Raw genomic sequence first — 16,595 nt, forward strand, 5'->3', positions numbered from 1 at the left:
CCCCCCCCCCCCCCCCCCCCCCCCCCGCCGCCGCCCCGGGATGCTCGGGAGGAGGGAGGCTGCGCTCCAGCTGGGCCGGTGCCTGCCAGGGGGGCGGCGGAGGGTTCACGCTGCGGCCAGCAGACTGGCTGCGTGTTGCAATGTCTGGTGGCGTTTGCAGCATCCTGTCCGTGTGTGCAGCTGGGGTAAGCTCAGGCCGGCGCGGAGGAGCGTGTGTGGCGCGCAGGCCTCGCGGCCTGGAGCCTGCTGGCACCTTGCATCTCATTTACAGCGCCGGGTTCAGCCTCGGGCCAGCGGCGCCCCTGACGTCACCGCGTTTGTTTACCCCTCGGCCGCGGGGAGGAAGCGCAGGCGGTCCCTGTGGCTGGAGCGGCACCCCTTCCCCCCCCCCCCGGCGACCCGACCCCACCCCGGCCCCCCCCCCCCCCCCCCCCCCACCCCACCCCATACGCGCACCCAACCCCTATCCCCCAAACCGACCCTCCTCCCCACCAAACCCTCTCCATCAGTACCTCCGATCTGCACCCCAACCTGGCCCTCCTCCCCAACTGCCCCCCACCCAGCCCCAACCGCACCCCCACCCCATCCCCAACCTGGCCCTCCCCAACTGCCCCCCACCCAGCACCATCCGCGCCCCCACCCCATCCCCAACCTGACCCGCCTCCCCACCTCCCCCGCCCCCCTATCCGTACGCCCCCAACCCGCACCCCAACCCCAGCTCCAAGCTGGCCCACCCCCTCACCCCGCCCCAACCGCGCCCCCACCCCTATCCCCAACCTGGCCCTCCTCCCCAACTCCCTACCCCCTCCCCATCCGTGCCCCACCCACCCACACCCCGACCCAGCCCAACCTGGTCCCCACACCCTACCCCAGCCACGCTCCGGACACCTTCCAGACGCCCCTCCTCACCTCCGGGAGGGACCATAGCCCTGCCCCACCCCCTCCACATCTACCTCCCACTCCTCTCCCCTACCCTTTCCCTTCCTTTTCCTTCTGCCAAATGGGATCCGGGCCCAATCCCCACCCAGGACTCCAGCCCAGCCCCGTCCCACCCCCTCCCGGGACCCCCGCGGGTCCCCACCCTCCGCCCGCCCCTGGGCCCACTTTCAGAGACTTCCTGGAGCCTCCTGCCAGACCCGCCGAGGTTTCGCCCGGCGGCTCCTCCTGCCACCCCCTCACCCCTTCATGTGAGCGCAGACTTGCCTCCCAGATCGCAGCCTGCTGCGGAGGCCCATTAGCTGGGGGGGGGGGGGGGGGGGGGGCGGCGGCAGGGGTGTGGTGGCCGGCGCTTTGTTATTGGAACTGGTGTGTTTACCAGCGCCCTAGGTGGGTAGCTGGCCTGCTTGGCTGGCATCCAGGCACCCCCTTCCTGGGGAGGCTGCCCTTGCCACCTGGAACTGTTCCCTCGCTCACCGCCACCCCTCCCCCTCACTTTGCTTAAGCCGAGTGTTCTTGGAGTAGAAGGGACCTGGGGATCCGAGTCAGGATCTTTCTCTTCCTCCATACCTGGGACTTGCCAAAGCCAACCTTTCCTGGAGAGGGAGGCTCAGGGGCTCAGGGCATGACAACCGTTCTCCCATTTCCTCAGGCCAAACCCTCTGGGGGCCTCTTGGAACCCCTCTTCCTCTGGCAGCGCAGTCCTGCACCCCTCCTCTTCCATGGGCTCTACCCAGCTGCCCCAGGTGGGGTCCTCCATCTAGCGCATCTGTCACTTGCTTGCCCACTCCGCCCCGCTCCTCTGCTCTGGTTCCCACCCTCATTCCAAACCCCCCAGTCGGGCAGTCAGAACTCGTTCCAAAGTCCAAGTCAGAGGCTGTCATCTCTCTGGTCACAACCCTCTGAAGGGCTTCTGTTCTCACTGGGAATAGAATTCACAGCCCCCACACCCCTCCCAGCTACAGTCTCCAGCTTCATGTCTCCCACTCAGCTCTGCCCCTGGACCTCCCCCAACACCCTGAGCTCATTCCCACCCCAGGGCCTTTGCACTAGCTGTTCCCTCTGCCTGGAATATTTTTTCCCCAGATGTCTGCATCGTTCCCTCCTTCACTTCCCTCAGGTCTGCCCAGATGTTACCCTACCAGAGAGGGTTTCCGTGTCCCCTGCTTCCTACCCCATGATCATTCCATCCAGCCCCCCTACAAAGCTTCCTGTTCCTCCCATGCACTTTCGGTCACCTTTATACATGTTACATAGTCAGTTTGTTCCCAGCTTCATTGTCCCTGTCTTCCCCATACCCACATGAAAACAAACGCCAGGAGAATGCGATGAATTTATGTCCTGCTTCCAACACTGCCTGGCGCGTAGTCACCACTCAGTAATCCCCCTTGAACGTGTGAGTGCGTGAGTGCGTGAGTCAGGACAGGGAGCAGTGAAGAAGCTTGGCTTTGGGGTCTAGGTTGAAGCGTTGCTTTGAAACTTGTGGTTTTGCACCCTGCGTGAGTTACTTGGTCTGAGCTTCATCCATGCACTGCACTTCTGGTCCCATCTCTCAGGCTGGTGCTACTGAAGATGGACACCGTGCTATAGAGTGGCCTGTAACCGCTGGCTCTCCTCCCCCCACCCCTTCCCAGTCCCTGCACCTCAAGGTTAGGTGGTGTTCTCTACCAGGAGGTCCAGAGGGAGGGACTGAGGCAAAGGTCATGGGGCTTCAGCTAACACCTCTGGCTCGAGTTTGCCCACCCCCAGGTTTTGCCAAGTGTGGTCTAAGGGTAGACAGAAGGAGGTGGAGCCCTTGGGCCAGGCTCATAGGCTGTGAATGTTGTGAAAAGGAGCATCAGCTCTTGAGTTTCTTGCTGGAAGGGAAAAGTTGTCTGCTCTTCTGTAGAGTCGGCCTTTGAGGTAGTTTCCCTGGAGGGTTTTCCCAGTGGTCCTGGAACCAGAAAGATTCACAAGAATCACACCCTGGGATGAGATGGGGACTCCCAATTGTCACATTTGGTTTCCGAATAGTTGCTGAAGACATGGCTCTTGGCAGGTGGGAAGTATGGGGCTGGGGGGGGGCACCCTCTATCTTCAGGGACATAAGACTTCTGTCATGGAGGGTGATGTGTGTCCCAGGGACTGGGAGAGATCTGGAAAGTAAAAAAGCAAGGACGTACACAAGGATGTTATGGCATCTTTATTCATAACTGCCAAAACTTGCCCCCAAGATGCCCTCCAGTAGGCGAATGGGTAAATAAACCGAAACATTCAAACAATGAGATATTATTCAGCACTGAGAAGAACTGAGCTGTCAAGCCATGAAAAGACATGGAGGCACCCTAAATATATATTACTAAGTGAAAGAAGCCAATCTGAAAAGTCTCTATATACTGTGATTCCAACCATATGACATTCTGGAAAAGGCCAAACTACGGAGACCTTAAAAGGGTCAGTTGTTGCCAGGGGTTGGAAGGAGGGAAGGATGAACAGGTGGAGCACAGAGGCTTCTGAGGGCAGTTGAAACTGTTCTGTATGAGACTGCGGTGGTGGATAAGATGTCATTATACATTTGTCCAAACCCCCAGAATGTACACCACCAGCAGCGAGCCCTAATGTCAACTATGGACCTTGGGTGATTGGGATGTGTCGGTGCGGGCTCATCGGCTGTAACAAGTCTACCACTCTGGGAGGGGATGTTGGTAATGGGGAGGCTGTGCAGGAGTGGGTGCAGGGGGTAAATCTCTGTATCTTTTGCTCAATTTTGCTATGAACCTAAAACGGCTCTAAAAAAAAAAAAATCCTCCAATGGCCGCATATTATCTATGGATCAGACACATGTTCTTGGTCCTAGTGGCCAAGGGCACTGTGTAGTTGGACTCTACCTCCACCCGTCCGTGCTACCATCCTCTCCTGGGGGCTCCACTCCACCAGCCCCAAGGTGGCTTAGACTCCCTTCCTTCCTTTCTCCAGGACCATGCTTCTGTGGCTGCTGCCTGGGAGGAGTCTCCTCTTTTCTCTGTGTGTGTCTCTTCTGTCTCTTCTAAGGACACCTGTCATTAGATTTTAGGGTCCACCCTAATCCAGGGTGATCTCATCTCAAGATCCTTAACTTAATTACATCTGCAAAGATGCTTTTTCCAAATGCATGGGTATCAGGGATCAGGAATTGGACGTATCTTCTTGGGGGACGCAAGTCAACCTGTTACACACCCGCAGGGCAGCTGTGAGCACTCCATCTCAAGTGCCTGGAACGGGCACAGTCCCTCCCTCCTAGAGCTGTCAGAGGACTAGGTGAGAGCCTGCAGCGGGTGTCCCGCATGACACTCATGGTTATCCCGGCCGTGCCCAAGGGCCAGTCCCAGGCGGCACGTTGGAGGGAGGAAGTCTCTGTCCAGGCTGTGGTCAGGGACTCGCAGGAGGAAGACAGTTGCTGCCTGATCTCATTTGAGGAGCTCCGTAACGGTCCTCTCCAACAGCGAGCCAGTGGGAGCCAGAACATTCTCGGCAGGCCGGAACAGGGAACGAAGGCAGCTCAAGCCTGTCCTGCCCGTCGCTCGGGCAGCTCGGCAGTGCAGGGACGGGAAGGGGGAGCCAACTCTAGCCCAAGTGCCTGGCAAAGAGGCCCGGTGCTTTTGCCACCTCTGACCCGCTGGGGTCAGGCATCCGTGGTAGGACATGGGTAATGAACCTGAGGGCAGCGTACGGACAGGGATGTGTGGAGTGTGGAAACGGGGCTCCTGGAAGGGAAGGTGGAAAGGTTAGAAAGTCCAGAATGTCTCGAGGAGGTATCCCATCACTGTCATTGATTTTGAAGTGTTGCCTTTGGAAGAAGGGCTGGTAGGCTGGTGGCGTGTGTGGGTGGACCAGCTGGTACTCCCAATGGGTGGGAGCTAGAGGCAGAAACTGGGGTTCATTCCTAGAGAAAAAGCTTCTGTCCTGGAGAAGAAAGAGCTAAGGATCCAGAGCGCTAGCATTCAAACTTTATTTTATTTTTAGCAACAGAATCTTTGTAGAAATAGCTGTTCTAGAAAACTAATAAAAGTGTCCCAACTGGGGCGCCTGGGTGGCTCAGTCGGTGAAGCGTCTGCCTCCGGCTCAGGTCATGATCTCAGGGTCCTGGAATCGAGCCCCGCATTGGGCACCCTGCTCAGCGGGGAGCCTGCTTCTCCCTCTTGCTCTGACCCTCTCCCCTGCTTGTGCTCTCCTTACTCTCTCTCTCAAATGAATAAATTAAAAAATCTTAAAAAAAAAAAAGCACCACTGCTCTTGGGGCACCTGGGTGGTGCAGTCGGTTAAGCGCCCACCCGACTCTTGGTTTCCGCTCAGGTTCTGATCTCAAGGTCGTGGGATACTGCCCTGTGTTAGGCTCCACACTCAGCAGGGAGTCTACTTAAGACTCTTTCTCCCTCCCCCGCACCAGAATGAATGAATGAATGAATGAATGGATGGATGGATGGATAAATAAATAAATAAATAAATATTTTCTTTAAAAACCTGCCCCTGCTCTGGATGGCCAGTGGGATGGGGCTGGGACCCTGTCTACCAAGCCTCCCACCCCTCAACAGCGGTCGGGGCTCCTCACTAGATTCCCCAGGATTCCCAGAGCACAGCATAAAAACCTCTCCTGGGAAACCTTCCTACAGGATGCCCCGCAGCCCACTCTGAGGTTGGACAGTATTGACGATGGTCTCCACCTTCGTGGGCCAGGGGTGTGGACAAAGGAGTGTCTTCTAAGTCAGCTAGAAGGATGGAAATGGAGGGGTCTCTAAGATCCTGTGGTTCTGCCCCAGTTAAGGCTGTGGCTAGAAACAAGGCAGCGGAGTCCCGGTTCGGGTCTTTCAGTCAACTGTCACCCCGTGACTCCATTTTTATGGGGGGGGTAGTGGGATCTTCTGCGAGCAAGGGGGGACCTATTTCTGTTCTTGGATTAATACGAAGAATAGCCAGCATTTATCATGTCCTTTCTGCATCTTCCAAGCCACCCTTTGAAATGAATAACCTTAATTTATAGAGAGGCTCCATGAGTTTGCTAAGTTCGTGTGACTCCTGAGTGGTAGATCAGAGAATTGAGCCCAACCAGTCTGGCTCCTGAGCCTGTGTTCTAGGTCATTCTACTCAAAAGGTAGAGGATCTCTTTTTGGAAATGGACAGGACTATGAAAGAAGGGGAAACTCAAAATTTAACTTGCACTGGAGAGTACGTGTCCACGCTCTCAGCATTACCTGCCCGCACCCCTGTACACCGCTCACCCACCCCTTCCTGGGCACACTGAATTTTGGTGTTTGCTCGTTCTCATCTGTCCACAAGGCTGGATTCTTATTAATGTTCTCCCACTGGAGGTGCTCAGAGTGGAGGAGAGCTGTGCACCCTCCAAATCGTGACCTTCCCCCCTACCACCCTGCCATGGTTTGTGGTCTCTGGGGGGGTATCTTCTTCCTTCTGAGAAGCCAACTCAGCACCACTTTGCTCCAAGACATGGAGCCCATGAGACATGAGCTGTTCTGCTAAAGACCTTCCCAGGGACTTGGATCTTTCCGGGGCTCCCAATTATAAACAGATGCTCCTCCTGGGACCCACCCAGAGACCACCCAGCTCACGTCACGGCGGGGGGGGCAGGGGGGAACTGTGCTCTGCAGCTGAGCTCCACCAATGAATGCCAAGTCCAGGCACTCATGCAAGCCCCTTTGGGCAAAGAAGGCCAGGCTGGGTGGAGTAGAGTCACTCACTGTTCTCTGGTCAGCAGATTTTTCTAGAGACCTCCCCGGGCCAACGCCATGTGACAGTGTTAGCTAGCTTTTACTCTGTGGCAGGCCCATGCTGGATACTAAGGTTACAAGAAAGGAAGGCTTTCCCAGGGGAGGCTGGGATATCCACGAACAAAGGTTAGTATTGGCAGCTGGGAATGTGTGTCCCAAGTCACACTGCACCACTGCTCCTAAGTGGTGTGACCTCGGGCGAGTCATTTTACCCGCCTGAGCCTCCTCTGGACAGAATAACTCTACCCACTCATGGAATGGTAAGGATGAAAGGAAAAAAACACATGGATGTACCCAGCCTGCGGAAAGCGCTCACTAGATGTTAGCTGCTGTATAATGGCACTGTTTTTGTAGGGAGGACGGAAGGACTAACCAGAGAAGCTTCAGAACTGAGGGGGCATTCAAGCAGGGTTCTGTGGGATGTACAGGAGTCCACAGTAGCCTTTAAAACAGAGAAAAACAGCCTGTGCTGGGCACTGGGTAGGGTCACAGGGAACTCAGAATGAGTGAGATTTATTCCCTGCCCTCCAAGAGACAGGATCTAAAAGGGAGATGGTGACGACAGTGCACTTGGGGCCAAGTGCAATGTGTGAGGCGTGGGCGTAAACCCTAACTGTGGAACCTCTGGGAGCTTCCTCGCTCACTCACACAACGATGGGGAGAGAGATCCGAATAGACAGCCACCTCACGATGGAGGGGAGCTCCCGAGAGGCAGCACCTGGGGGCTGGGGAGCAAGCAGGGCTGGGACCCGCAGTGCTGAGTTACCTGTGTGTGAAGGAGCTGTTTGGGGGACGACGTGTGTGGAAGTTTTTCGGCTGCCTTCCTTTCTTAAGATCATAAATAACGGTCGCCGTCCTTTAGAGATAGTTTCTCAGTACACCCAGGCATAAAGAAGCAAACCACAGTCAGCCACGATCCCACCCGAGACAACCCCTGCTCTTACATAGCCTGGCGGCTTCCATTAACCTGGTAGGCTTTTAGGGGCGCCTGGGTGGCCCAATCGGTTAAGCGTGTGCCTCTTGATTTCAGCTCAGGTCATGATCCCTGGGCCGTGGGATCGAGCCCCGCATCTGTCTCCCTGCTCAGCAGGGGAGGGGAGTGGAGTCTGCTTGTTTACCCCTCCCCACCCACTCTCTCTCTCTCTCTCTCTCAAATAAATACATATCATCTTAAAAAAAAAAAAAACCTGTTATGTTTTTAGAGTTGAGATTATCCTATATGGACGAGGCTGCAGTCTTTTTTCCCCCAATGTTAGATCCGTCAGCCTTTTCCTGCGTCGTGAACACTCATCATTCTAACAGCTGCAGATGAGGGTATATCAAGAGGCTGTGCTTATTTTCTCAGCTCTTTGTCTCCAGGAGGCAATGGCTTTTCTCCTACTGGGAGAGAGTGAATGCTGGTGAGAAAACTTGGTTCAAATCCCAGCGCTGTCCCTTAGTTGCTGTGCGACCTCAGACAAGTTGCTTAGCCTCTCTGGGCCGCAGTTTCGTCATCTGTACAATGGACATAACATAGCCACCTCATCGATCCCCAAATTTAAATGAGGTTCTCCCCACTTACTCTTTACCCCACTCGCCGTAATTTGTGCCCGGTGGTTTTCTCGCCCAGTCACTGCCCTCCATCACTGGAACGCCGGCTGCCTGAGGCAGACAGTGTGGGCCCACCGCCCCTGGGAGGCTGGAGGTCTTGCTCCCCTTCCCTGCACGTAGGCCAGCCACGCAGCCCGAAGGACGGGAGCTAACTGTTTCCCCCAGAGGGGCAGGGAGGCCGCGGATGGGAAGCCACCCTGAGCTTTTGAGGTAAAGTAAGGACTTTACAAATCTGTCCCCTCCTCAGGCTGCTCATCCCACACTCCTCGGACCCCTGCCGCCTGCCTGCCCGTCCTCTCCCTCGTTCTGGTGCTGGGCGGGGGACTCTTGTCCTGTCGGCTGCCCAGGTCACCCACGGGTGACCCTGGACAGGCACCACAGGGGCAGGCCTGTTGGGCTGAACCTGCCGGTTCCCTGCTCGGTGCCTCTGGGTCCTCAGAGGGGTCTGGGCAGGGGACCGGAGGAGGAGAAGCCAGGAAGGGACAGTGGCAGGAGCAGCTCCAGCCGTTCGTTCCCTCCGCTCTCTCCCGCACCTCCCATTCCCGGAACGCCAGCCCTGGGCCACCCAGCGAGGCATGCACGCACAGGCCGGAGGCTCATTTTCACCTGAGACTGACCCCTTGCTTGCCGCCTTTCAAGGGTCCGATCTTCTGACTTGACTCTGTCTCTCACAGCTCAGCCCCAGGACAGTTTTGGGACTCTGGGGAAATCTGGATCTCACTGAAATCTTGGTCCAAGCAGACTCTGTGTGGAAGGTTCTGGGACCCTAAATGGCTCCGTCAAGGAAGATGGGATGGTCTCAGCCTTAAACCTCCTCCCAGCCCGTCCCACGTGTGGCCCCAGACATTCGTTCACTCAGCAAACAGCCCGTGCGTTCCCGGGCACTGGAATACGGCGATGAACAAGTTAGACTTGAGGCCCGCAGGGGGCTCCCAGCCCAGTGGGCTTGGGGTGGGGTGGGCAGAAAGCAAACCTGTCCTAGTGCCTGGGCAGAGGTGGGGGCTCTGAGCACAGAGCGTGAGGAAGCCAGCCCCCCACGGCATCCCCAACAGACCCCGAAAAGGAAATGGTCAAACCTGGGGGTCCTGCCTGGGTGTATCCCCTGCCCATGGTAGACGAGGGGACCCAGCTTTCATTTTACCCCCTTACTCCAGCCCCTTTCCCTCTTCAGGGTGTTCTTCCAGCCATGTAGACAGTCCTGGCCTCCCTGGTTTCCTGGCTCCTGGTTTTCTGGGCAGACCAGGGGTAGGGGGATTTGTGCTCTACACTCCTTGCCCTCTCTGAGAACTGGGGGGTCAGGGAGAGTTAGTTAATCCGGTCAGGAGCCCCTGGGCCCTTGGTGCCCCTTCTGCTGGAATCCCACGCATACCTGCTTGTGCCGAGAAGCAACCTAAGGTTCCCAGAACGAAGGGCACCCTATCCGTGCCGCTGCTCCAGACCTTCTGAGGTGATCACTTGTGCTCCTAGGACCCCTGCACCTGCCAACACCCCATGCCAGCTTTAAGCTTCCCCCTCTCTCTCCACTTGTCCAGAAATTCTCACAGTCCCCAGAGGCATTGCCTTCTGCCAGACCCTAGGGACCTGTGCAAGCCCCGTGGTCCTCTTCCCCATAGGAGCTGGAGGTAGGATACAGTTGGGCAGGGACCGGAGCAGGAGAAAGGAGGCCAAGGATCACCCTCACCTCAGGCTGACATAGTCAGAAATTAGGTGGAAGGGTAGATAGATGATGGGAGAGAGTGAGTAGAAGGAAGGAAGGAAGGAAGGAAGGAAGGAAGGAAGGAAGGAAGGAAGGAAGGAAGGAAGGAAGGAAGGAAGGCTGGACAGGCAGGGGGGGTAACAAGAGAGGATGGAAGGAAACTGGGTGACAATGACCACAAGGCAAGGGTGAGGTTTGGTGGAGCGGAGGATGCTTACACCCAATTGCCTGCCTACAACAGATGTTTGTTTTCTTCTTCCTGAAGTGAATCTCCCTGCCTCTCCTGGGGGAGCATATTCTTAGTCTGTTTTTAGTTCAACAGACAAGAAAGTGTTCCTTGGAGCCTCCCTAATTGCAGTCTGTTTGCCCCTGATGGACTTTTGTGGTCATGGAGAGCCACGGATGGAATCCTTCCTTCTAAAACCCTTCCTGTATTTTAAGACTTCAATTGCAAGAAACAAAGTGCTTGGACGAGGTGGGGTCTTCAAACCAGGCTTTCCCAGGGATGTTTCAGGAGTTGAAAAAAATGCTTTTATTTTCTTTTTGAAATTATTTCGGAAGTTTTAAAAACTCTAATTAAAAAAGCAAATCCATCGGAGAGACCCCCAGCTCTTTTGTGTTTCCTGCCAGTTACACCCTTTTGGGGCCCTTTCCGCTTAAGTAAAAGTTCTGAGATTTTAAGGTACACAGTTGATAAACTGTTCCCACCTCCAACTACTTGTCTGTGTGACTTTTCCTCCTACTGTGTCACAAAGCAGACTGGAGAAACCCACTGGATTCTGGGCTGGTGTAATTGGGGCCACGTCTGTAACTCCCACTTGAAAATGTTTGCCTGCCCAACACAGCTTTTCCCTTCTCATTAGTTGTTTCTAGAGGAAGAAAATATGCAGTTGGACATGTAATTTCTTCCTTTCCCTCATTTCACACACTGGGTTTCATGTTGAGTTTTATTTTTCAAGGAGGAATTTATTTTTTTTTAAGATTTTATTTATTTGAGAAAGACAGAGAGCGAGCATAAGTAGGGGGAGGGACAGAGGGAGCTGGAGGGAGAGAAGCAGACTCCCCACTGAGCAGGGAGCCTGACCTGGGGCTTGATCCCAGGACCCTGAGCCACCCAGGTGCCCTTCAAGGAGGAATTTCATTGATAATTTTATTTTTTTTTAAATGAATCTCACCAAGAGGGAGTTTTTTTGTTTTTTTGTTTTGTTTTGTTTTGTTTTGTTGACAGAGAGAGACACAGGGAGAGAGGGAACACAAGCAGGGGGCGTGGGAGAGGGAGAAGCAGGCTTCCCGGGGAGCAGGGAGCCCGATGTGGGATCATGACCTGAGCCAAAGGCAGACCCTTAACGACTGAGCCACCCAGGCGCCCCTCATTGATAATTTTAGAAAGAAAGAAGAAACAAAAATAGAAACCCATTAGACTAATCCCTAAGAAAACCTTGTCTCTTCCTTTTTTTTTTTTTTTGAGATTTTATTTATTTATTTCAGATAGAGAGAGAGAGAGAGAGAGAGAGAGAGAGAGGGACAAGCAGACTCCGTGCTGAGTGCAAGCCAACTTGGGACTCTATCTCTCGACCCCAAGATCATGACCCGAGCCAAAATCAAGAGTTGGATGCTTAACTGACTGAGCCTCCCAGGCTCCCCTCTGTCCCTCTGCACTGAGGATTCTTAGTTCCCCAGCTTCAGGCCCTTTTACCAACAGGGGCCTCTCTCTCATGTCATGGGGAGGTAGGTGGGTTGTTCTTGCTTAGGTCAAGGTTGAGAATTAGCCAGGCTTCTCTTCTGAGCCTTTTATGGCCAGCCATTCATAAATTTGTCCCACCCCGTTAGGAATCCATTTAGCAGCCCTACCAGGGTCTCCTCCTGGTGTGGCGGGTTCCACATTCATTACCGGTAGGGACGGCAGCATCTCCTGCTCAGTAGAAGCCTGGTGCCTCTCCTCACGCCCTCCTTCCCAGGGGGCCCGCAGCGAGGTGGGGAGCCTCATTTCACCTCTGTGGGCCTTACGGCCAGGACCTTCCAGTCCCTTCTGGTGGCTGGTGCTCATAAACCTGGCTCTAGCTCTAATGTTCCTGAGAGCATTCCAGAACACCGTAGAGAAGGAGTTCTGCTGTGGCTTCTGGAATCAGAGAAGGAGTTCTGCTGTGGCTTCTGGAATCGAGCTGGCAGAGGGCATCCTATGGAAAGCAACGTCTAAGAGGGACTTGTAAATAACACATCAATCAATCGGTCATAAGTGGGCTCAGAAACTACTCGTTCCTTTGAGAATAGGCTTTATCCCTTTAGAAAAGCCTATTGTCCATGTGCTTTTGCACATGCTCTTTGGATGCAATCAGGGAGGCCAGTTACTTCACTTGCCCATTACTCGGGCAGAGTGCTGAATTTCTGATGCCAATCACTGAATCACAACGGCTTACGCAGTGACCACTTATCAGTTCTGTCATCCTTTCCTTCCAGATCGTCCTCTGGGGCCGGACTGAGAAGTGCCTGAAGGAGACGATGGAGGAGATTCGGCAGATGGGCACCGAGTGCCACTACTTCATCTGTGATGTGGGCAACCGGGAGGAGGTGTACCAGACGGCCAAAGCTGTCCGGGAGAAGGTCAGTGGCCTACAAGGGTCTGTCCTGAGCTCGGCTACACCCAGGAGAATGCCAGCCAAAGAGATCAATCGCACCTGGCCTGGGAAAGAGCATTGCTAATGGCAGAATGGCTGTTTCCGGGCATCTTTGGGGACTCTCCTGGGAAGCTGGACCCTGCTGTGTGTGCGTGAGTGTGTGTGTGCATGTGTGTGCTACTCGGGGCGGGGATAAGGGGTGTGGGTTGATTGCATAACAGGAGTAATCCCCTGTTGCCCTCTTTGGAAGTTTAGACCTTGTGAGTTTCTGTCCTAGAGCTTGGGGGGGCAAATGTCCCATTGCTGTCTGGGAAAATCCTTGTCCTAACTCCAGCCATCTGTTTACACTGAATGTCTCAGTGGAGCTCTAAGGGAGCAAAAACCACCCTGTTTGGTATCTGGCACATGGTGAATGTTAACTGCTTTTATGTAACAATAACCCCGTTGATTACAAACCTGCTGTGTACCATAAAGTCTTTCGGACCCTCAGATCCACCCCGGGATGGCTGGCAGCCCTGTCTCACAGATCCAGGTTGATGTCTGGAGAGACGATGTGGCTGTCCAGCGGCACACAGCCAGTGTTGAGGGGGCAGGTCCCTGTGCCCTAACGGCCCCGCGGCCCCCTTGCCCGCAGGTGGGCGATATCACCATCCTGGTGAACAATGCTGCTGTGGTCCACGGGAAGAGCCTCATGGACAGTGACGATGACGCCCTTCTCAAGTCACAGCACATCAACACCCTGGGCCAGTTCTGGGTAAGGGCTGTCCCCGGCCACAGCCAGCCCCGGGTGTGACAGTGACCCGTTCCTTCCCTCCCGGGTGCCGTCTGGGCGTGGGGAAAGGCTCACCGGGGCCGGGGCATGTGGACGTACAGGAATGTGGCGGTCAGGGCCCTGCAGCGGACAGGCCTCGGCCCCCTCCCCTCCCGTCCTAGGAGAGCTCATCATCGGCGGGGCGCGTGTGCCCCGGGGTGGCCCATTCTCCCCCGAAGAAGTTTAGAGGGGCTGCTGGAGGCCCTACACTGACCTCCCGCCCACCCTCAGACCACCAAGGCCTTCTTGCCGCGGATGCTGGAGCTGCAGAATGGCCACATTGTGTGTCTCAACTCCGTGCTGGCACTCTCTGCCATCCCTGGCGCCATCGACTACTGCACGTCCAAAGCCTCGGCCTTCGCCTTCATGGAAAGCCTCACCCTGGGGCTGCTGGACTGTCCTGGAGTCAGCGCCACCACCGTGCTGCCCTTCCACACCAGCACCGAGATGTTCCAGGGCATGAGGGTCAGGTGAGTGAGCGGGGGACTCACCTCCCCACCCTCACCCCCCAGCCCTCCACCCCCGCCCCCCCCCCCCGCCATGGCCCCCAGCAGATCGGACCAGGGCCACGCGGCGTCCGCGCATGGAGAGCTGACAGTGAAAACTATCTCCGGCGCCCATTATCTTTGGCTTTGTAGTCTCAGACCCGATTCTCCATCTGCGGGGCAGTGGGTTACCGTAGTGCTTTAGGGTCCTGCTTCTTGGGTCAGGGGACTTTTATAAAGTATCAGTCCTATATGCATGGGTGCTGCGGAATATTCCCCAACTATCAAAAGAGAACAGAGTGTTCATCCATGAACAGCACGGATGAATCTCAAAAGTCTTATGTGGAGCAAAAGAAGCCAGATGCCCAAGAGTGCCTTCTGCATGAAGGCACCGTATGAAGCTCTAGAGCCAGGCCATGGCAATAGAAGTCAGCGCAGTGGCCGTCCCTGGAGGGCTGGGGACATAGCTTGGGAGGCGGCACAAGGGAACTTTCTAGGCTTTTAAAAATGTTCTCTCTTCCTGATCTGAATGGCGGTTACGTAGGTAAAAAGTAATCATGCTATACCCTAAAGATTTATGCCTTTTTATTGTATGCAAATTATAGCTCAATTTAAAGAAATACTGAAGCCCAACCACCTCTCCTCCAGGCCAGTTAAATCAAAGGGAATGGGAACCCTTGGTTTAGAGCTCATGCTTTGGTGCCAACTCACCTATACCTGTAATGTCCCCTGTGACCCTGGGTCCAATTAGTCCCCACTGCAGCCTCCATTGCTCATCTATAAAATGGGATGATGAGAGGGGCATCTGGGTGGCTCAATCGGTTAAGCATCCGACTCTTGATTTCTGCTCAGTTCATGATCTCAGGGTCATGAGATCGAGCCCCACGTCGGGCTCCATGCTGGGTGTGGAGCCCGCTTAAGATTCTATCCCTCTGCCTCTGCCCCTTTCCCCTCCCCCCAGCTTGCTCGCTCACTCTAAAAAAAAAAAAGAAAAAAAAAGAAAAAAAAAAAAGGGATGAAGAGGGTGTCCACACCTAGGGTTCTGTGATAAGGATAAAATGGGACCTGGCACGCAACCCCACGTGTGTATATAGTACATGCCCAATAATTGGCACTATAGTGATGTGGGGTTGTGAAGGGGCATAAAGTCATAGATAGATGAAAATGCGGGCTTACCCAACAGCTACTTTCCTTGCTTTTTGCAACATGGCATACAATTATAGATTTGCCTTCCAAATTATATACATCAGCTTCTTCCAAAAACGAGGACGACGTGGAGGGTCCTGGTGGGAATCGAATGAGTCGGCCAGTGGAGGACCTTTCGCAGAGAGCAGACCATATGGGGATCCCTCAGTCCCCCCGAACTGTTAGTATCGAGAGTGGTTTGGTGACACCCCCGCATCTCTGCACTTGCAAAATCTTGAGCCAGTTTTGCTACCTCTCTGAGCCGTACTTTGCTCCTCTGTAAAAGAGTGGAAATCATTTTTCCCTCAGGGGCTCATGAGAAGGGGTCGAAGGAACACACAGAAGGTTCTGGTGCAAAGCCTGGCACATACCTGTCTCTACCGACAGTGAGCATCTCCAAGAAGGCGTAGGTGATTAACCTTCCTCACAGATCATACCTTCCGCGCGCCACTGAAATTTCCACCCGACTCACGTGCCAAGCACTGTAGATTCTGTACGTGGAGGAGGTTGGATTAATGACAGTTAATGTTCCATGTTGGCTTCCCCCCCACCCCCATCTCCTCTTGGTTTGGCTTCTTTTCATCTGGGCACACGGGAGGTGCTCTGTAAATGCAGCAGGGGCAATCCAGGGCTTGCGCTGGGCTCCAGAACATGGAAGTGGGCGGGATATCAGCAGACCTCTGGCAGGGTGCCTGTCTCACCTTCTGGCAGCCTCCTCTCCAGCGCATTAAGGAAATGCGAGGTTCCCCCAAGCCACCTTTCTACAGTGGTTCCGAGTGGGGGCCCACACAGCCTCGGGCCAAACCCCAGCTCCGTGTGACCTTGGACAAGTTACTTTAGCTCTTCCGTGCCTTGGTTTCATCTCTAAGAAGGGACTGGTAATGTACCCCCTGCTTCACAGGTTAGATGAGCCCCGAGGTGGGAATCCACTAGCCTGCCTGGCAAGTAGTACGCACCAGGTGAAGGTTAGTTACCTGTGGATGTGCGGCTGAGCACATCTGCGCACACTGTGGGGAGAGTCATAAAGGGGTGATTGGTGTTTAACCAACTCCCATTTCTTAAAAGAAAAAAAGAAGAAGAAAAAGAAAAACATTGGCTTCCTCCCCAACCATGAGAAAACTGATGGGCTTTCTGGCAGGAGCGAGTCGTAGAGGTGGGAGCTCTTGTCTGCAAATCGCTATTTACTGATCTTGTTCTATGTTCCAGCCACAACAGCTACTTTATAAACGCAGCTGCATTTGGCCCGCAGCAGCCCCGTGAGAGCGCTCTTGTTCCCATTTCACAGACGTGGGAACTGAGGCTCAGAGGAGCGAAGTTACTTGCCCAGGGCCACACAGAGGGAAATCGGCTGAACATGCTTCTTCCACAAGTCTGGGCTGCCTCCGTGGGGGTAAAGGCTCTGCCTGTTCCCTGTGTACCCATCCCACCCACCAAGAAGGAAAGAAGGACCCTCCAGTGGGCACGCTGGCATCTTCTGTCAGCTTCTCCTGCAGGGGTCTTACTAGGAAGGGCCCCCCTGAACCCACAGAACTTGGC

The 16,595-nt window shown here is 54.8% G+C and overlaps 1 protein-coding gene across 5 annotated transcripts in view; it reads left to right on the forward strand.

Moving 5' to 3' along the window:
• The window catches only part of DHRS3 (dehydrogenase/reductase 3), a 38,731-nt gene that overhangs the window by 17,709 nt on the left and 4,427 nt on the right, over positions 1-16,595 (forward strand). For 4 of the 5 annotated variants that reach the window (XM_073903333.1, XM_073903331.1, XM_073903332.1 and 1 more), the window contains 4 exons: positions 12,421-12,564; positions 13,213-13,332; positions 13,621-13,859; positions 16,266-16,449. In XM_073903333.1, the coding sequence (XP_073759434.1) occupies positions 12,463-12,564; positions 13,213-13,332; positions 13,621-13,859; positions 16,266-16,449 (645 nt within the window). In that variant the 5' untranslated portion in view covers positions 12,421-12,462. The remainder of the gene's footprint in view (positions 1-12,420; positions 12,565-13,212; positions 13,333-13,620; positions 13,860-16,265; positions 16,450-16,595) is intronic. The other variant, XM_025857029.2, reaches the window with a different exon arrangement.

This window comes from Callorhinus ursinus, unplaced genomic scaffold, assembly GCF_003265705.2.
Source record: "Callorhinus ursinus isolate GAN/ISIS: 27379988/994484 unplaced genomic scaffold, GSC_fseal_2.0 scaffold18, whole genome shotgun sequence".
Lineage (NCBI taxonomy): Eukaryota > Metazoa > Chordata > Mammalia > Carnivora > Otariidae > Callorhinus > Callorhinus ursinus.